The sequence below is a fragment of the Oncorhynchus kisutch genome, linkage group LG10, assembly GCF_002021735.2.
Source record: "Oncorhynchus kisutch isolate 150728-3 linkage group LG10, Okis_V2, whole genome shotgun sequence".
Classification (NCBI taxonomy): Eukaryota; Metazoa; Chordata; class Actinopteri; order Salmoniformes; family Salmonidae; genus Oncorhynchus; species Oncorhynchus kisutch.
The window spans coordinates 21,189,015-21,211,526 of record NC_034183.2 but is presented as its reverse complement, the minus strand read 5'-3'; the positions used below and the strand labels follow the sequence as shown (position 1 = coordinate 21,211,526).

General features: G+C 43.1%; 1 protein-coding gene across 2 annotated transcripts in view; it reads left to right on the top strand.

The window, feature by feature from the left end:
• Nucleotides 1-1,393: 1,393 nt before the first annotated feature.
• The window catches only part of LOC109897898 (metalloprotease TIKI2), a 108,598-nt gene continuing 87,479 nt past the window's right edge, over nucleotides 1,394-22,512 (top strand). The window contains exons 1-2 of one of the 2 annotated variants that reach the window (XM_031833302.1): nucleotides 1,394-1,884; nucleotides 4,991-5,560. In XM_031833302.1, the coding sequence (XP_031689162.1) occupies nucleotides 1,777-1,884; nucleotides 4,991-5,560 (678 nt within the window). In that variant the 5' untranslated portion in view covers nucleotides 1,394-1,776. The remainder of the gene's footprint in view (nucleotides 1,885-4,990; nucleotides 5,561-22,512) is intronic. The other variant, XM_020492550.2, reaches the window with a different exon arrangement.

The following is a 22,512-nucleotide window of genomic DNA, read 5'->3' as shown; positions in this document are numbered from 1 at the left end:
TATAAATAGTGAAGTACAGATACCCCCAAAAATGACTTAAGTAGTACTTTAAAGTATTTTTACTTAGTACTTTACACCACTGTGTAATCATTGCGTGCTAGGAACATGGGACCAAAAATTCCAATTTGACTACTTTCATACACATCTGAATTTGTCCCAATACTTTTGGTACTAGGGACTATGTACAAAGGTGCTGCAATTTCTAGATGGTTCACCTGATATAGATGAAAATACCCTCAAATTAAAGCTGTCAGTCTGCACTTTAATAACCTCATAGTCATTGTATCATTTCAAATTCAAAGTGCTGGAGTACAGAGCCAAAACTAAACAAAAATTGTCACTTTCCCAATACATTTGGAGCCCACTGTATATATACAATGTACAGGCAATGATTCACGAAATTAGGTACTTTGAAAATGTTTTCATACCAATACTGTCGGGTAAACAGAACCATAAATCAAACCCACAGTATACTGATGTGGGACCAGTTCTTAGATGAAACAATCATGAGTCCACAATGTGAACATAGAAGGAGATGAAAGACATTTAACCAACAACCCCAGAACAAACAGAGAATTTGTTACATGTGTAGGCTCCAGTTTTAGAACTATGAGGACAGTCAAAGTCAAACACAAACCAGACGTCCAGAGACAAGTGGAGAAGGGAGAGGAGACAGGAGAGCGAGTTAAAACAAGACAGAGGACAAAGAATGGCTTGTCCAGGGCCTGTCTGCCATCAGCCCAGAGGGTAGGTCCGGGGGGCACTTGTTTGAGGGGCTATCATGATAAATAGCCCACTACCTGATTCTGTCACAATGTCTGCCACTTGGAGAATAACACGGGTCATGGCAGAGGTTTGACACTGTGGCCTGAAGAGAGGGACAGCTAGGGCTCTCAACATGGTCATTCATCCGAACCATTCAGAATTATACAAGATGACTATATCTTAAGAGGGCTATTATAGGATAAATAAATAAAACACTCTTCACAGTTGTCTTTACTGAGATGTTTATTTGTAGGCATTAATCAATCATGATTAAGACACTGGGTCTAAGGACCCATATTCAAGTTTTGCACAAAAAGTGTCAAACAATCGATGACAGTGATAAATGTGAATCAAATTAAAAGGAAACAGATGACAACATGTTAATATAACTAATTTAGACGTTTTAATTATTCCTCGCATGAAAGGCACCAGACTGGCAACATTGTGCCTGCCACCTGCCCTCCAGTGGTTGGGCATAGCATTTTTTTTATTCGTGCCGGGTTTTACGCACTGGAAATACAGATGACAGTTTTATACAACTCAATCTCCCATATCATCTCTCACTCACACGCAAACCTGTGCTCTCCATATCCCCCCAGAACCTGCGCTGCCCTCTTAAAATAAGCAGTGGGGGAAAATATTCAAAGCCTTCCACCTCCTCTCAACCACACACACACACACACACACACACACACACACACTTCTAGAGCGCACTGTGAAAACTTTCCCCTGCAACTGCTGAATAGGTTAGTGCCTGCGACAGGACAGCGCCGAGTGGGAAGAGACAGTGAAAGCGGAACGCATAGCCGGTTACTAGCTGCCTGGGGTTCGGGAATGGCGGATAGTCGGAATGGTCCATTCCCTCCTTCCGAACCGCACATGTGAACCGAACCCCGTCTCCTGCGGGTCGATTTTGTTACGTATTAGGAGGCAAAGGACAGTAAAGAGCGAGAAAGAGACGATTGACGTATCTAAGACAGCCTGTCGACACCACTCTCCTCTCATCTCGAGATGGTCTGCGCGCCAGGACATCGATGGTTCCTACTTACCGCTCTCTTGCACGCTGTTGCACCCCTGGACATCCGCGAGAGACCAAGGCAATGTGACCCACCGAAGTCGGTGAGTTGTGCCCGATCGTTACGGCTACATGGTCTTTACCTGTTTCAGTAATGTCTTAAGGCAATGTCAAACATAAAGATGTCCTTGAATGGATAGCCTTCTAGCGAAATAGTTCAAGTTAATTGCAAATGTCGGCCTATGTGTCTAGCCTTGCATATAACAGCCCCAAAAGGCTATAGCAAATGATAAGACAAAATAAAAATAAAAGGATGTCCTATTTCTGAGTCAAATAAATGCACTTTGCTTAGACAGTGTTCCTGAATTAGTTGTTTCTATGTGCAACGGTAGGCCTACAGCAACAACAAAAAAAGTGAGATATTGTGTTGTTATTGGGTTTTGAGTAACAACCAAATTAACAATGAAAATAGCAACTGCGTTTTATTGTCATGGAAATATTAACATGCTATAATAACTACTTACACGTGTAACAAGAACAATAATTATGTTCATAGCTACTTTATTAGGCTACCATATTATTTTCTATTATACCACATTTATTATTATTAGTAGTAGTAGTAGGTTATTAATATGATTATTATTAGGTTATTTTTATGTCATCATATTTTATTAGGATAATCCATTATTTCAAAGATTCCTAGAATTGAAAGATTTTCCAATCAGCAAAGTTGCTTCCAATGGCACTTGACATATTCCGGTGTTTCCTCACAGAAACATGGGCTTGAAAATATGGAAGCAGTTGCCAAGCGAAATATCGCCCGCCAACCCTATGCCTGTTTATGTGGCAAAATAACGTGGGGAACACCCACCGTTGACCCACTGTTGATTTAACATTTATTTGTAAAAGTTTCAGTGACTTTTCAAAACTGATCAAGTTTCAATTAAACACGACCTATTAAAACAGCTATCGGCCATATTTGCAATATTATGGAATGGGCTCAATAGCCAAAGGGAATTCATTTCAGTGTTCTCTTATCTGGTCGGGACCGTGTTGCACTCGCTCTCGTCTGTCTTTATCGCAGTGTGAATTTATCATCAGCACAAGAGATGAATCAGAGGGAACTTAATTAGAATCATGACTGGACACAGTGCGTGCCACACGCGCACATCGCTGGCTTGGGTATGCTACAATTTCCCAGATATTAACGCAATAAGTCTGAACTGAAATTACATGACTCCAGCACGAACGTTAATAACATATAATTTTAACCGGGCATGATGTTATCTTTTAATAAAATACAAATGTTATAATACATTATTGAAAATATTTATCAGGGATGACTTGACAGTATTGCAACAACATAGTCCACAACATTATTTTATTTGTAGTGTTGTCAATCTGTTTCATCAACTGTGATAATGGCATTATTGTCAGATATTAACTGTAGAAGTGTCCCCCCTTAAGTGTGATTTCTAATACGCCAGTACAAAGCTCTCTGTTTTGTGTCAAAAGTAATTAATTAGCCAATAAAATGGAGGTGCTCACGTCAGTGCTCCAGCGCGAGAACTCATAGAAAACACCGCGCGAGGAAAGGAGAGGGCCTTTTCTCATCAACGTCTGTATGGACTTCAACTGTCCTCGTTCGATCAGACAGTAGACTCCGTGAACTTGACGAACATTCTTAGACAAGTTAATGATTAACAAATTATATGTAGGCTACACAGTTGTCAAAATAGAATCAAAGTATGATGGTTAGAGAGCGGTCATCATCTGTGGATTTATTTTGTGTACTTAGGCTATGTGAATGTCCAATGTGGAATTCATTTCCAAATAAATGTTTTATTTACACGTCTGAGATGATGTGTAAACATTTCAGTAAAAGACAATGTTCAATACAAAGATTGTGTGAGAAAATAATTATAATTTAATTTATGAAAATAACAAACCCTTGCAATAGTAATAATATTTCCAAAGATTTAATGCCTTTTGGCAGGGTTTTGAAATCCTTCAGAAAATATTTTAGAATATGACAAATGTACACTGGCAGCATGACATTACAATTGCTATTTCAACTGGGGAAATGTTAATTGAAATACATTAGGAGCATGTGAAGTTAATAACATTATATGCACTTCTAAGCCTACCAAATGCTTCTATTTAATTTATTCCTCTCCCATTTTGACCAGGCTTTCAATTTGGTTTAATAACACTAAAGTGGGTTTCTCTTCGGTCCAATGTCAGTGTACTATACTGTTAACTCCAATGAAAATAGATCAATTTGAACAGAATCAAACATTTCACAAAATAATAGTTTGTCCATAGTTAGAGTTTGTTGTGCAATGCATACATCTATCTAAGAACTACTTTGATAGTCACTTTGATCATTTCATAGTTATGTTGCTTGTTTACATTTGTCCTCATTCCCATCACAACAGCATCTCAATGATTTGCATGATGTTTTGCAGAGCTATGGTCTATGAGTGTTTTTGGAAACAGGGCATAATTGACCCCTATGAAATCTCTGGAATGTTAATGAACTGCAAGTAATAGACACATGCACAGTCCTTTTTCCATTTGATCACAATTGTATAGTGTTTAGTAAACCAGATACATTAGCCACGTCTGACCAAATTCTAATCAAAGGCCTATGTGTGTGCATTTTGATGTTTGTGTAGGCTATCTGTTCCAATGAATGTTGCAACAACAACAAAAATCCTCAAGTAAAGAATATACCAGATAGGTGGATTGCAGCAGTTTCATATGGTTCATTATGTTTATACTGCTGTAACAAGCGTTGAAAAGCTTTCCAGTTCCACAGAGGCATTGGCAGCACAGCTATGCACCTCGGCAATACACTGGGGTCTGTTTACAAGGAGAAAGCTTCACTATAAACTCGCTGCCTCAGAACAGCAGACAGACAGAGAGCAGCATAGTACAGCATAGTGGAAGCTAGTTAACATGGTTTCATTGTGCCCCTGTCTTTATCTGGAGATTACAGTTCATCAGATTCTATTGCATTGACCTGTATCTCAGCCAGATGTACTAAAAAGGCTGTTTTGAATCTCTTAATCACAAAATGTAGTTTCAAATGTACTATTGCCGATAGCCTTAACTCAGAAGGTTATGTTACTGTATTCCTAATGCTGATAGTCATAATCTCTCCCTCTTCTCGTCCTCCTCCCCCTCAACCTCCCTCCACTCCCATAGCAAAGTGACATGAACTCATTCCTCTGGACAGTGAAGCACCCAGCTCCCTACCCTCCATCCTATCTTTTCGGGACCATCCATGTTCCCTACACCCGTGTATGGGACTTTATCCCAGACGTCTCCAAACGGGCCTTCAAGACCAGCGCCAACGTATTCTTCGAGCTGGACCTGACCGACCCCCTGACTATCTCCAAGCTGACCAGCTGCCAGCTGCTGCCCCACGGGGAGAACCTGCAGACCCTGCTGCCCCGGGACCTATATCGCCGCCTCAAACGCCACCTGGACTATGTTAAGCACATGATGCCCTACTGGATGACGGCGGACCAGCGGGGCCGGGGGCTGTACGCTGACTACCTCTTCAATGCCATCGCAGGGAATTGGGAGAGGAAGAGGCCTGTGTGGGTGATGCTGATGGTCAACTCTCTGACGGAATCAGACGTGAGGTCGCGGGGAACCCCCGTACTGGACCTGTTCCTGGCCCAGGAGGCCGACCGCATGGGGAAGAGGACAGGAGCGGTGGAGCGGGTGGAGGAGCAGTGTCACCCCCTCAACGGACTCAACTTCTCCCAGGTAAGAGATGGGACTACATGGAGGGGGTGGGGGTTGGACATGATCATTGGAATGGGGGATATATGATTGCTGGATTCATTTTGTTGGTGGCTGGGGGCTGGAGGTTTGTGGATTTAGGGGAAGGGAGACGTCTTGGGAGGAGATGGTGGAGAATGTAGATGACAATGGGAGGAGAAAAATAGTATTAGAGATGGTATGCTTCAAAGCTTTGTAGATGGTTTTAAAGTTATGAATGTTCCTGAGCCTTACAAAACAAACAGACATGAGAGCTGAATCAGCTGACAAGGTGTCAGGATGACAGATGTAAGTGATAAGTTAGTGAAGGTGGGAGTGTGGGAGGGGTAGCTCTCTTTTTCCTGGGCTGAATGCCTGTCTGTGTCCTCATGATACTACCACTGCTAGTATCTTGCTCTGTAACTTAACACTGAAAGATGGACAGAATAGCCTAATTACTTGATGACATAAACATAGGGAGTATCCTTGTTTTATATCTCCTTGGAAGGGCTGTAGAGGACAGGCAACATGGAGGTCTAAATAAATGATGGCCCAGGAAGGGTTAGGCAGAGGTCAACTCGAGTATATTTTTCCAAACTGGGAGGTCCAGGTATGTCTTTGATGAGCTAGGACTGGGAGGATGTTCCCCTGTAATTTATGCTCATCCGTGTGCTCTCTGGTCCTCAGAGAGCGACATACGCACACACACACACACACACACACACATTCATGGATACATACATACACAAGCACACATACACGAGCACACACACACACACACACACACACACACACACACACACACACACACACACACACACACACACACACACACACACTCACACACACACACACACACACACACACACACACACACACACACACACACACACACACACACACACACACACACACACACACACACACACACACACACAGTGTAACAGAATCTCGGAGTGCCTGGGCCTCCATGTGACAGGCTACGAGGCTCCTGCGCTAATTTGAGAGGCACTGGCCCCACACAGCTTCTCCTCTTTCATCAGCACCTCCTAACTACGCTGTCAAAGAGCAAACACACACGCACACGCACACATCCTACTTTCCCTAACCTCTAACCCTTACGGTTAACCTAACCCCTAACCCTAACCCTAACCCTAACCCTAACCCTAACCCTAACCCTAACCCCTAACCCTTAACCCTAACCCTAACAGTTAACCTAACCCCTAACCCTAACCCCTAACCCTTAACCCTAACCCTAACAGTTAACCTAACCCCTAACCCTAACTCCTAACCCTTAACCCTAACTCTAACCCTTAACCCTAACCCTAACAGTTAACCTAACCCCTAACCCTAACCCATAAACCCTAACCCTAACAGTTAACCTAACCCTTAACCCTAACCCTAACAGTTAACCTAACCCCTAACCCTAACCCTAACCCATAAACCCTAACCCTAACAGTTAACCTAACCCCTAACCCTAACTCCTAACCCTTAACCCTAACCCTAACAGTTAACCTAACCCCTAACCCATAAACCCTAACCCTAACAGTTAACCTAACCCCTAACCCTAACCCTACACCTAACTCCTAACCCATAACCCTAACCCTAACAGTTAACCTAACCACTAACCCTAACCCCTAATCCTAACAGTTAACCTAACTCCTAACCCTAACCCCTAACCCTAACAGTTAACCTAACCCTAACCCCTAACCTTAACAGTTAACCTAACCCCTAACCCTAACAGTTAACCTAACCTCTAACCCTAACCCTAACAGTTAACCTAACCCTCCAACCTAACTGTATCCGTAACCCCGAACCCTAACCCTAACAGTTAACCTAACCCCTAACCCTAACAGTTAACCTAACCCCTAACCCTAACAGTTAACCTAACCCTCCAACCTAACTGTATCCGTAACCCCGAACCCTAACCCTAACTCTAACTCCTAACCCTAACCCTAACCCTAAACCTAACTCCTAAACCTAAACCTTACCCTAACTCCTAACCTAACTCCTAACCCTAATTCCTAACCCTAAACCTAACTTCTAACCCTAATTCTAACCCTAACCCTAATTCTAAACCTAACCCTAAAACTAAGCCCTAAGCCTAAGCCTTTTTCCTTGTGGGTACCGATGAAATGGCCTCACTTCTGGTCCCCACAAGGATAGTAAAACCAAAAACGCACACACAGTTGCCTTGCACATTCGTGGGAACCTGGAACACAACTGCCCTACATCAGAGTAATTTTGCAAAGTCAAGGCATGCACTGCTTCTCAATGTAGTAGTATACAGAATACAGTGATAATTTAAGGGGTAGTTTCTAATGACCATACCTGGAGCTAATACTATACCAGTACAACTCTGTCATTCCTGTTATTTGGTCGTCACTAGTTACCACCGCCACAAAGTTGTAAACCTTGCCTATTTCTACAATTTCTCTTCTTAAAATCTGATTTGAAACCTAACCCTAACCTTAACCCTAACCTTAACCACAGTGCTAAACTTATGCCTAACCCTGACCTTAAATTAAGACCAAAAAGCTAATTTTTGTTTTAATACATTTTTACGATATAGCCAATTTTGACTTATATCCAATGAAGACTTGAGTAAATCAACAATACAAAGTGTTGGAGGACTGCCTGCCTTTCTGTTGTTCCTGGGAACAGACCATTTTATGAGGCAGGTGTATTGTTGGATACCATTTGTGTTGTTGGAGGTTATTTTCATCAAATCTGGATAATGAATAACTTAAGTTAAACTGTGTAGTAGAATGGACTTTTGGACTTTTGAGCTCAAACCCCCCCTTTCCAAATGGTATGAAATAAGTTCAAAGCCTTAAATGAAAGTGACATGGAAACAATTATAGTCAATTATTATAATTTGAGATATAATTTGAACACTATGGTTGATTGAATCTCTCTATATGGTTGATTGGAACAAAGATGAGGTCAGATAGACTGAAAAAAGTGAGAGAGAGTGAGAAAGAGAGAGAAGAAAAGTACAAGAGAGAGTGAGTGAAAACGAGGGAGGGAGAGGAGGGAAAGAGTGATGTGCATCATGTCAGTGCGAACCCTAATCTGAAACATGAGCTCCACTTCTCTGGTGGGAGATCTGACTTGGGAACAGTTCCAAACCCTGCCGGCCTACATTATTATTTTTTCCCAATAAAAGTAGCTGCTTACAATATCCTGTAACTTGCTGCTCCCGCATCGCCAAGAGGGTCTCCGAAACATAAAGGCTGGTGATTCATCATCTGCCATAAGCTTTTCATAGGCACCTGGCCCCTGCACAGTCAGTGACCTAGAACTGTGTAGCTTGACCTGGGGCATGGGCTAGCCCTAGTCAGCCTCCTCTCCCCTCCCTGTCCTTCGGCTTCTCAGCATGGGGACAGAGTGGCGTCACTGGCTCAGCCATCGCTCTGGGTCCCCCGACCTCACAGAAAGTAATCTGTCCGGATGAGAGGTGGAACTGATAAAAAGTCCACCCCCTTCGTTGAGTAGTGCATCCTGTGGCAGCTCAGTGATGGAGGTGGTGGTACAGGGGCCAGGCCAGTGTGGAAGCTGGGCTGCTGGGCCCTGAGAGGTTGGCGCTGGGCCCTACAGACAGAGCTTTGGAGCTCTCACAGACCTGATAACACTTTGGTTTCTGTGTGCAGCAGCACTGAGGCAGCAGTGAGGCTGTGGTAACAAAGGCAGAGGGAGAGCATGTTTAATCTCCAGAGCTATGGAGGGCGATGCAGGCCTACAGCTGGGTGGGCCAGCCAGCACCAAACTCTCTCCAAAGGCATGCTATCTGTACCGAGGGGGAACCTGTGGAAAGCCAGGCCGTCTAGAGGGGTGCAAGCTGGTCACCGACCTTTGTGAGAGTGTCAACAACAACCACACAACCGTCTCCCTCCCACTCCCTGGGCTCAGTGCGTACTTCTATATCTACATCTAGACCAGACCTTCTGCTGCCTGCTACTCTCTCTGCCTTTCAGCGTCTGGCCTGGTGTATAAATACCCGTATTTATTTACTCTGGGTCACATTGCAGCCGAGGCACAGGCCCTTGTCGGGGGGAGATGACATCACAGCTGTGACCCACCTCTAACCCTGAGCGAGGGTTAGAGGTGGGTGTTGGCGGAGCAGTGGGCCGTGAGCAGAATCCGTGAGGAGACTGCAGTCTGTGGGTGAGAAGCTGAACTCTCAGGGGCCCCAGAACAGAACAGGCTGGGTTACTGGGCTATTTTCACTGTGATCTGAAGAGGGAGGGCCATATAGTTGGCTCCACCCACACACACATTCATGAACATGCAGAAGTGCACCCACCCACCCACCCACACACACCCACACACACCCACACACACGCACGCACACACACACACACACACACACACACACACACACACACACACACACACACACACACACACACACACACACACACACACACACACACACACACACACACACACACACACACGTCTATTTCAATCAGAGTTTTGTTTCTCTGGTTTAATGGTATGGGGTGAAGATTATACTCTGAGATGGTACCCTGTGTGACCAGGGAAATGAAGATCTCACTTGTCTCGACAGGGTCAGGGAGATCGCCGACGAAGACGAGCTGTGTTCAAAACACATCACCCGGGTGTCATGTCAAATCATGACAGAACACTTCTCATTGTGTTCATTGGACTCTGTCATATAAATAATGCATATTTAAAGGGAGGAATTAGGTATCTTACCAGTCTATATTCAAATATTTACATTCCATGGCTGATGAGTAAGGATGGGTCTGGAGCGCTCCTCTGGCCGCAGGGCCTGATGACGAGTGATGGAAAAAACAGTCATCTCCTCTGCTCTCTGCTCTGCTCTGCTCCCTAACCTCCTGGCTTCTTCTGGCTCCATGCTCCCTCCCTTTGTCTCCCTCGCTCTTTTTCTCTCCATGTCCTGGGGCTCTCCTTGTCCCACTGCTGAACTGTACACACCTGTATCTGCACACACAGAATAGAAGAGGAAACTAGGAAAATATACTGTAGTGCAAACACAGGGCCTCTCCTACACTATTGCTTCTATGGTTGGTACTAAGACGCTGCTACTACATTGCTACAATGTTGTTATAATGTTCAGAAAAAAACACTCCAAAGGAAACACTGGTAGACGTACAACATCCATCCTCTTTTCGATTGAAGTTAGAGAACGACGTCAAGCCTTGTACGACTCCTAGTACAAATATGTGGAAAACCGTCAACAGGTATCAGACAGGATATCTGTTGGCAGGCGGGCAGAGGGGAGGGGAGGGCGGGCAGACGGCTAACCAACCAACCACTGCTCTAATGACTTAATTGGCTGCTTAATGACTAAATTGCCCTCTGCTATCCAGAACCACTTAGACTATTATACACTGTCCAGAACAGAGGCTGAGGGTAGAACCCAGTGAGGCGGAGAGAAAGGCCAAACGTAGATGTGGAGTGAGGCGTGGGTAGCTAGTGATGACTGTAGCTACTGGATATATATTTTTGGGTCATCTGGGTCCATTTTCAAGTCTGTGGAAGCCTACAGTGCCTTCAGTATTCATACCCCTTGTTCCACATGTTGTTGTGTTACATCAGTCAAAAGTACCAGTCAAAAGTTGGACACACCTACTCAGGATTTTTCTTTATTTTTAGTATTTTCTACATTGAAGAATAATAGTGAAGACATCAAAACTATGAAATAACACATATGGAATCATGTAGTAAACAAAAAAGTGGTAAACAAATCAAAATATATTTTAGATTTTAGATTCTTCAAAGTAGCCACCCTTTGCCTTGATGACAGCTTTGCACACTCTTGGCATTCTCTCAACCAGCTTCATGAGGTAGTCACCTGGAATGCATTTAATTTGACATGTGTGCCTTGTTAAAAGTTCATTTGTGAAATGTCTTTCCTTCTTAATGCGTTTGAGCCAATCAGTTGTGTTGTGACAAGGTAGGTGTGGTATACAGAAGATAGCCCTATTTGGTAAAAGACCAAGTCCATATGATGGCAAGAAAGCTTAAACAGAAACAACAGAAACTAACTTTTCAAGATCAGGACTACATACTGAGCGTAAATATATATATTGATTGCAATTATTCCCGAATGAGTGAGCGTTCATGTGCAAAGGTTTAGCATTTCAATTGTTATAATTATCAACTTTGGTGTCTTATCTCAGTCGACCCCCACTTCCCTTTTGTCCACCAAGCCGCGATGCCGGTTTAGCCCACTAGTGCACATTCCCCTATCATTTCCTTGTAACCATATCTACTGTTTGTTTATGCCTTTCTGTGAGTACATAGTTAGTAAATAAATGATTTAAGACAATTGATGTATTGATGACTCATAGTGAAGACTGGGTTCGTGCAGATAACCAACAATTTATAACGTTTGGAATGAGACTAACGTGAAGTAAAGAATAATGAATTAATCAGAAGACTAAGTGATCAGATTAAAATATCTGAAAGTTATATTAGGAAAATTATAACTTTGTAATCTGAATATTGTCCTTGGTGCCCCGACTTCCTAGTTAATTACAGCTACAGTAAATTATTAAGTAGGTTATTCACGTAATAATAATTACAGATCATTTTTTATAAAGATTCATCTTCAGTTTAATGATGCCAAAGACACGACAGTTGTCTTGGTAAGGAACTCCTGCACAGGAAGTTGGTGGTACCTTAAGTGGGGAGGATGGGCTCATGGTAATGGCTGGAGCAGAATATGTGGAATGGTATCAAATACATAAACACATGGTTTCTTTCATGGTTTCCAGGTGTTTGATGCCATTGCATTCGCTGCTTTCCAGTCATTATTATGAGCCATCCTCCCGTCAGCAGCCTCCACTGAACTCCAGTGGCCTTGGCCTTGTGTTTGAGGTTATTGTCCTGTTGAAAGATGAATTTGTGATGAAGCAGACTGAACCAAGTTTTCCTCTAGGATTTTTCCTGTGCATAGCTCTATTCCGTTTCTTTTCATCCGAAAACACTCCCTTCCTTGTCGATGACAAGCATACCCATAACATGATGTAGCCATCACCATGCTGTAAAATATGAAGAGTGGTACTCAGTGATGTGTTGTATTTGCCCCAAACATAACATTTTGTATTTAGGGCCATTAACATCATTATCCCAGAAACCCTAGACCCACTACAATTTGCATACCTCCCCAACAGATCCACAAATTCCCACCTGGACAAAAGGAAAACCTACGTGAGAACGCTATTCATTGACTATAGCTCAGCGTTCAACACCATAGTGCCCTCAAAGCTAATCACTAAGCTAAGGACCCTGGGTCTATACACCCCCCTCTGCAATCTTGGACTTCCTGACGGGCTGCCCCCAGGTGGTAAGGGTAGGCAACAGCACATCTGCCATGCTGATCCTTAACACAGGGGCCCGTCAGAGGTGCGTTCTCAGTCTCCTCCTGTACTCCCTGTTCACCCATGACAGCATGGCCAGGCCAAAACATTGACCGGTAAGGGAATCAGCCTCAAAATCCTTCATCAGTGATTTGAAAACACCAATCGGGACAAGATCTTCCAGTTTAAAAGTATTTTGTAAGGTGTTCCAAGATGATGGCGCAGAGTACATAAAGCCCTTTTACCAAATTCAGTTTGGACATTTGGAACAGTTAGCAGGATAAAGTCCAGCGAATGAAGAGAGTACCCACCACATTTCTGAACAATAAAAATGCACAAATAAAAAGGTAGTAAATGCAAAATGGCTTTGTAAATAAAAGTATACCAGTGACTGAGCCTACGAGTGACTAGAGAAGGCCAGCCAACCCTGGTATACAAAGTGCAGTGGTGTGTAAGGGTTTTGCAGTTTAAAATAAATCTCAAAGTGCCATGGTAAAGAGTGTCAATTGATCTCAAACACTGAGCGGAAGCATTCATATATAAAATATCCCTCCCTATAGGGAGGAGGTCAGAGACCTGGCGGTGTGGTGCCAGGACCACAACCTCTCCCTCAACGTGATCAAGACAAAGGAGATGATTGTGAACTACAGGAAAAGGAGGACCCCATTCTCATTGACAGGGCTGCAGTAGAGCAGGTTGAGAGCTTCAAGTTCAAGTTCCTTGGTGTCCACATCACCAACGAACTATCAAGGTCCAAACACACCAAGACAGTCGTGAAGAGGGCACGACAACGCCTATTTCTCCTCAGGAGACTGAACAGATTTGGCATGGATCCTCAGATCCTCAAAAAGTTCGACAGCTGCACCATCGAGAGAATCCTGACTGGTTGTATCACCGCCGCGAATGGCAACTGCTCACCCTCCGACGCAAGGCAGTACAGAGGGTAGTGTGTATGGCCCAGTACGTCACTGGGGCCAAGCTTACTGTCAAACTTTCACCTTACAGTGAAAGATCGACAGGTGTAGACCGGCGCATGTGAAAAATACGATTTGATATAGTTCATTTCTTTGCAAACGGGAGGCGTGTCTTATTGCAAATGGGAGGCGTGTCTTATTGCAAACGGGAGGCGTGTCTTATTGCAAACGGGAGGCGTGTCTTATTGCAAACGGGAGGCGTGTCTTATTGCAAATGGGAGGCGTGTCTTATTGCAAAGGGAAGTGTGTCTTATTGCAAATGGGAGGCGTGTCTTATTGCAAACGGGAGGCGTGTCTTATTGCAAATGGGAGGCGTGTCTTATTGCAAACGGGAGGCGTGTCTTATTGCAAATGGGAGGCGTGTCTTATTGCAAACGGGAGGCGTGTCTTATTGCAAACGGGAGGCGTGTCTTATTGCAAACAGGAGGCGTGTCTTATTGCAAACAGGAGGCGTGTCTTATTGCAAACGCGAGGCATGTTTTGGAGTATTTTATTCTGTCCAGGCTTCCTTCTTTTCACGGTCATTTAGATTATCATTGTGGAGTAACTATAATGTTGTTGATCCATCCTCACTTTTCTCCTATCACAGCCATTAAACTCTGTAACTATTTTAAAGTCCCCATTGGCCTCATGGTGAAATCCCTGACCGGTTTACTTCCTCTCCGGCAACTGAACTAGGAAGGAAGCCTGTATCTTTGTAGTGACTGGGTGTATTGATACACCATTCAAAGTGTAATTAATAACTTAACCATGCTCAAAGGGATATTCAATGTCTGCTTTTTTTATACCCATCTACCAATAGGTGCTGTTCTTTGCGAGGCATTGGAAAACCTCCCTGGTCTTTGTGGTTGAATCTTTTTCAACTTCAATGCTCGACGGAGGGACCTTGTAGATAATTGTATGTGTGGGGTACAGAGATGAGGTATACAAAAATCATGTTAAACACTATTATTGTGCACATTTTTACTCCTGAACATAATTAGGCTTGCCATAACAAAGGGGTTAAATACTTATTGATTCAAGACATTTCAGCTTTTCATTTTTAATTCATTTGTAAAAATGTCCTAAAGTATAAATCCACTTTGACATTATGGGATATTGTGTGTAGGCCAGTGACACAAAATCAAAATTTAATCCAAGTCTGTAACAACAAAATGTGGAAAAAGTCAAGGGGTGTGAATACTTTGTGAAGGCACTATATGAGACTGTATGTCTATTCTAAAGTTAGCTTCATGATAGATCTGTATCCCTGTTGTCTGGAGAAACACCATGTCCCCTCTAGCATCTTTGAATACCTGGCCAGAGGAGAGGACCTCGATCAGTAATGAATTCAGCACATTGTCACTGAGCAAAGTGCTGTTGAGGTAGCCACTATAATGAGACAGAGTGGGCTAGATAGAGTGCTATCCCATACCGTTGGGTTCCCAGTGCCAAAATCATCATTTTTTTGTATCCCACATTCCTGTTTTAAACAGAGCACTGGTTCCTACCTTTAATTTAATGGCCTGATGTCACGCTATGGGTCATCCTCCTACGCCTGCTCTTTCTCTCAGAGCTGACACTCTCTCCTCTTTCTCTCTCTTTTGTGGGTCTCGTCTCCTCCAGCCAGCCCAGGTCTGTGTTGTATTAAAGGGTGTCACACTAACCTCTCCTCTCTCTGTCTCCTCTCTCTCTCCTCTCTCTCTCCCCCTCTCTCTCTTCTCTCACTCTCTCTCTCTCTCTCTCTCTCTCTCTCTCTCTCTCCTCTCTCGTTCTCTCTCTCTCACACACACCACAGTGACCAATGCAGTTGAAACACACTCACATACAGATGTATGATGTATTTCCTGTTGGTGTTCTCACTGTACCTCTGGGAAGAGGCATGTTTTTTCCAGTCAGGGTGGGTTGGTTGGTCTGTAGAGGCGAAGCCACGGCAGGGCCAGGCTAAGCAGAGGCCCTGCCAGATTGAACACTAGCACACCCAATCAGGCTGGCTTAAAATATATAAATGAAATAAATGTTGTCTCCGAACTAATCAGAAATGTGTAAAAATGCACTAGTAGGGTCCAGGGATCTAATTGGTTGTACCCCCCCCCCCCCCCCCCCACACACACGTACCTACTAGCTAACTGTGCGCAAATTGTTTTAACCCTCTGCAGTTCTTTGCTAATGCAAACTAACTCTAGGTAGTCACAAGTTATGGCAAAACAAAGTTCACTCATGCGCTTTTTCAAATAGCCACTGATGGAGGATGAAGACACAACACCTGCTCCACTACCTCCATCGGCCGAGCCCAATCCTTCAGTCGTCGTCGGCCCTTTAGTAGGCTAGCTTCTGGTCCCATGAGGAGGTTTGTATGGATACTGCATCGACTTCCACAGCACAGCTAGCTCACCATCCCCCGGCCTGCCTCATTTTCAATTTTATTGGCTGGAATACAGTTCGACTAGGGATGCTGTTTTCTGTAAAATGTGTAGACATTTCCCCAATGCCACTATGGAAGGCCAATACATGCTTCAAGCACCAGGCTAGCAAACCTCACTCTTTTGTACTGGATACATTTGAAGGCTACAGTTCAAGCCATCGCTATCAAAGCCTGGGTCATGTTTTAAATCAATCTATTAATTTGTAGAGAAGAATTGTGATCATGTCAATGTGGTTCTGGACATTGTTATGTTATGCGCTAAACAGGACATACAGTTGAAGTCAGAAGTTTACATACACTTAGGTTGGAGTCATTAAAACTTGTTTTTCAACCACTCCACACATTTCTTGTTAACAAACTATAGTTTTGGCAAGTTGGTTAGGACATCTACTTTGTGCACGACACAAGTGACACAGCTTGTAAAATTCCAGAAAATGATGTCATGGCTTTAGAAGCGTCTGATAGGCAAATTGACATCATTTGAGTCAATTGGAGGTGTACCTGTGGATGTATTTCAAGGCCTACCTCCAATCTCAGTGCCTCTTTGCTTGACATCATGGGGAAATCAAAAGAAATCAGCCAAGACCTCAGAAAACAAACTGTAGACCTCCACAAGTCTGGTTCATCCTTGCGAGCAATTTCCAAAATGCCTGAAGGTACCACGTTCATCTGTACAAACAATAGTACGCAAGTATAAACACCATGGGACCACGCAGCCGTCATACCGCTCAGGAAGGAGACGCATTCTGTCTCCTAGAGATGAATGTACATTGGTGCGAAAAGTACAACTCAATCCCAGAACAACAGCAAAGGACCTTGTGAAGATGCTGGAGGAAACAGGTACAAAAGTATCTATATCCGCAGTAAAATGAGTCCTATATTGACAGGCCGCTCAGCAAGGAAGAAGCCACTACTCAAAAACCACCATAAAAAAAGCCAGACTATGGTTTGCAACTGCACATGGGGACAAATATGGTACTTTTTGGAGAAATGTCCTCTGGTCTGATGAAACAAAAATAGAACTGTTTGGCCATATTGACGATTGTTATGTTTGGAGGAAAAAGGGGGAGGCCTGCAAGCCGAAGAACACCATCCCAACCATGAAGCATGGGGGTGGCAGCATCATGTTGTGGGGTTACTTTGCTGCAGGAGGGACTAGTGCACTTCACAAAATAGATGGCATCACGAGAAAGGAAAATTATGTGGATATATTGAAAAAACATTTCAAGACATCAGTCAGGAAGTTAAAGCTTGGTCGCAAATGGGTCTTCCAAATGGACAATGACCCCAAGCTGGATTCCAAAATTGTGGCAAAATGGCTTAAGGACAACACAGTCTAGGTATTGGAGTGACGATAGATTAATGAGTCCAGACATTCAACACGAGCTGCTTGGGACGGCAGCCTCCCTACTATTGCACAAGATCAAAGCAGAGCTCTGGGAATCGCCAAGCACCTATCACTTTAATATCTCTTTTGAGGATGCAGAATTAACCATGTTTATTCAGCAACTGCTTCGAAAAGTCAGGAGAGGTCAGGAATTCCCATCCCTTATTGACGTTTTGGACAGCTGCAGTCCTGACATTTTCCCTAACATCAATAGACTACTAAGTGCCATCATCACCCTCCTATGACTGCATGTACTGTTAAGAGACTATTCTCCCCTACAGGCCATATCAAAACATCCAGCAGATCTTGAATGCTGACTGCACATGTCAACAATCTAGCCCTGTTGTCCCTTCAAAGGGAACTCAGTGACTCTGGACTATAATTAAATAATTGTCAACACCAAGCTATACATTGTGCTGTAAAACATGAAACACAAGAATGGTAAGTCTGAGTATTGTTTATTTATGATTTAGCATAATGTTTTCATGCATTCCTTGGTAGGCCAGGCCTATTTGTGTTTTATTTAAAAAATGAGCTACTGTATTCATACCCTGCATGATAAGAGGCTATGTATGATGTGTTCATGTTTTCACGCCTACTTTGGTAGGCCAGGTTTATGTTTGCTGATTCAAGTGAGCTAGTTAGTGTATTCCACCCGCCGTGGTATTATGTTTCATGATTTCATTTTTCATGCCTGAATGTCTGTAGAGTAGCATTTTATTATTCAAAGTGAGCTATTCACTTCATATGTAGTACAGTTCAAGATAGCCCTAAAGTGTTTGTATTGTAACATGTGTGTCTGTTTTTATGTGGCAAAAAGTGTGCACTTTTGGGCTTAATGAAAACACTTTCGCGGCTTTCTATTCCTGCTTGCTTTTTTGTGCAATAAGCTGTTTGCGCATATTCCAATCCAGTGCTGAGCTGGTGTCTGGCGGATGCGCTGACCATGGTCCTGGAATCCACCTGTGGTGCCTGTACTGTAGATTGCTCCTTTGAGTGGGAGTGGCAGATCTGATCTGATAATATGTTGATTATTTCATGAGTTTGGACTGAACACTTCATCCATTATCTGTATTTTGTGACAGTATCATTTTTCCCATTTTATCACTGCACTTGTCTGCTGCTGTATAATCTCTCTCTCTCTCTCTCTCTCTCTCTCTCTCTCTCTCTCTCTCTCTCTCTCTCTCTCTCTCTCTCTCTCTCTCTCTCTCTCTCTCCCTCTCTCTCTCTCTCTCTCTCTCTCAATATGTTGTTGATAGACATGTTTTGCATTTCATTATGTTTGTTTACTGTCGGACGTGGACTCAGACAGTCGGCCTGTTTTGTCAGCAGTGTTGTAAGCGGTTGTGTAGTTGCACATTTGCGCTGCCTACTTGGTAATAGTCTAGGGCTTGTTTGTCAAGGGAAATTGTTGTATTTTTTTGGTCAAATTTATTCTGTGTTATGTGTTAAATGATGCAATGTGATTGCACTCATTTTTACTTAAATATGTCTGGGTATTTTTGCTGTATTTCTGCTGGCAAATGTATGCCCAGCCACACAGCAATTTCTACCTCCGCCGCTGGTTATATGAGGTAGCGGCTGATTGATTGCAGACAGGAATGTGACTGAGTGATTTCCTGAGCATCCAAAGTTTCCCTGCCTGGAACCATGTTGTCTGTCAAAGCGTGATAAGTAAACATCTCAGATCCAAATCACATACAGTGCCTTCACAAAGTATTCACACCCCTTGACTTTTTCCACATTTTGTTGTTACAGCCTGAATTTAAAACAGATTCAAATGAGATGTTGTGTCACTGGCCTACACACAATAACCCATAATGTCAAAGTGAAATGATTTTTATAGACATTTTAGCAAATTAATTCAAAATGAAAAGTTGAAATGTTATGAGTCTATAAGCATTCAACCCTTTTGTTATGGCACGCCTAAATAAGTTAGAGTAAGGTCACATACTAAGTTGCATGGACTCACTCTGTGTGTAATAATAGTGTTTAGCATGATTTTTGAATGACTACCTCATCTCTGTACCCCACACATACAATTATCTGTTAGGTCCCTCAGTCGAGTATTGAATTTCAGACACAGATTCAACCACAAAGACCAGGGAGGTTTTCCAATACCTCACAAAGAAGGGCACCTATTGGTAGATGGATAAAAATGAAAAAATGCAGACATTGAATATCACTTTGAGTATGGTGAAGTTATTAATTGCACTTTGGATGGTGTATCAATACACCCACTCAATACAAAGATAAAGGCATCCTTCCTAGCTCAGCTGCCAGAGAGGAAGGAAACAGCTCAGGGATTTCACCATGAGGCCAATGGTGACTTTAAAACAGTTACAGCATTTAATGGCTGTAGAATAAAAATATTATAAAAACATGCATCCTGTTTACAACAAGGCACTAAAGTAATACCGCAAAAAATGTGGCAAAACAATTCACTTTTTGTCCTGAATACAAAGTGTTATGTTTTGGGCAAATCCAACACAACACATCACTGAGTATCACTCTTCACATTTTCAGCATAGTGGTGGCTGCATCAAGTTATGGGTATGCTTGTCGTCGGCAAGAACTAGGGAGTTTTTTGCATAAAAAGAAGCGGAATAGAGATAAGCACAGGCAAAATCCTAGAGGAAAGCCTGATTCAGTTTTCTTTCCAACAGACACTGGGAGACAAATTCACCTTTCAGCAGGACAGTAACACAAGGCCAAATATACACTTCAGTTGCTTGCCAAGATGACATTGAATGTTCCTGAGTGGCCTAGTTACACTTTTGAATTAAATCAGCTTGAAAATGTATGGCAAGACTTCCAAATGGCTTGTTGATGATCAACAACCAACTTGACAGAGCCTGAAGAAGTTTCTAAAGAATAATATACAAATAATGTACAATCCAGGTGTGCAAAGCTCTTAGAAACTTACCCAGAAAGACTCACAGTTGTAATCACTGCCAAATGTGCTTCTACAAGGTGTGAATACTTATGTATATATATAAATTAGATCATTTCTTTATTTCATTTTTCAATACATTTGCAAACAAAATTCAAACATGTTTTCTCTTTGTCATTATGGGGCGTTGGGTATAGATGGGGGAGAGAAAAAAATCAGTTTAGTCCATTTTAGAAGTGCTCAGCATATGTGGAAACTCCTTCAAAACGGTTGGAAAAGCATTCCACGTGACTACATCATGAAACTGGTTGAGAGAATGCCAAAAGTGTGCAAAGCTGTCATCAAGGCAAAGGGTGGCTACTTTGAAGAATCTAAAATCTAAAATCTATTTGAATTTGTTTAACACTTTTTTGGTCACTACATGATTTCAAATGTGTTATTTCATGGTTTTGATGTCTTCACTATTATTCTACAATGTAGAAAATAGTAAAAATAAAGAAAAACCCTTGAATGTGTAGGTGTGTACAAACTTTTGACTGGTACTTATGACTGATATTTCATTTTCAATACATTAGCAAAAATGTGTTGTTATAGGGTATTGTGTGTAGATGGGTGAGAAAAACAATATAAATATGATTTAATCCATTTTGAATTCAGGCTGTAACACAACAAAAGGTGAAATAAATCAAGGGGTATGAATACTTTCTGAAGGCACTGTACGTTATAACCACCTCACATTGCTCTCTATAACTGGGTGTTGGTGTGTTGTTGTCTGTGCACAAATGCTTACATTTGTATGTCTATCTGAGACTCATGAAATGAAGTGTGTGTGTGTGCATGTGTGTGCACGTGTGTGTGTGTCATAGGGAGGCTTGTCAGGGCTTACAGGAGCGTAAGTGGAGGCCTCTCACTGAACCCTGCTTTAATATGTTCCATGCGTCTCTTCCCTCTGTGCCCTGTCCCCAGGTATACACACCCAGAGGCACTTCAGCTCCGCTCACCCCCACCTCACACCCCCTATCAACTCCTTCCCCCTCAACACTCTGAAAGCGTTTCAGGCCTGACTCTGTACCTCTGTACAAGTCGTGTATTATTAAAGAGGAACTCAAACTGCCTCAGCTCGGAGTCTTTTCCTATCCGGAAGATAGGGGTCCATAACTGTTTGAGGGGTATTTAGCAGGGATGCTCTTAGACTGGCCCTTTTTTTTGTTCCATCAGTCCTGATTGAGGTCTCAGCCTTGACTATTCCTCTACTGCCACTGACAGAGTCAGAGTGTTCATGACTCGGGTCGTCCGTCCTCCCCAACCCCCAGACTGATGTGCAAACCGCCAGTTGTAGCTCTTGAAACTGAGCTTCTCTTGTAAACATTTACTGGGGTGCACATAAATCCTCTGATTCCCGCTGTACCCCCACGCAACCACATGGATCAACGCCCGTCCCCCCTATCCCCCTGTCTCTCCCCAGGCTAGCAGGATGGGAGGCGGGGAGGGCAGGAGACAGGCTACACTGACATTAACAAGGCCTCAAACACACAGGCACTGGTACTAACTCACTGAGGTCTGTGGGGAGAAGTGACAGCACAGCAGTTAGCCCAAAGCCCATGTATCCCTGTTTAAAAGCAGCACTATGTTCAGATGTCTTCATTGAGTGTTTTATGAGAACACACTGATCCCTGGGTCCATCTTGGCTCTGGGTTGACCCAGTAATGGAGTGTTGAGGTCAGGGCTGGATGGGATAGCTGCACTGCTCACCATTGTCAACATCATTGTTATCAGTAGGTAGGAGATCCCTCACAGTGATTTGAGGAAGGTCATGTTGCACTCCCCATCCTGTTTCTGTAATGGATTGGCAAGGGTGTAACTGGAACACACTTATATTATAAGGTGTACCCTGTGGGAATGTGTACACACACCATTGCAGGCACTCATTTATATTCAGTACATG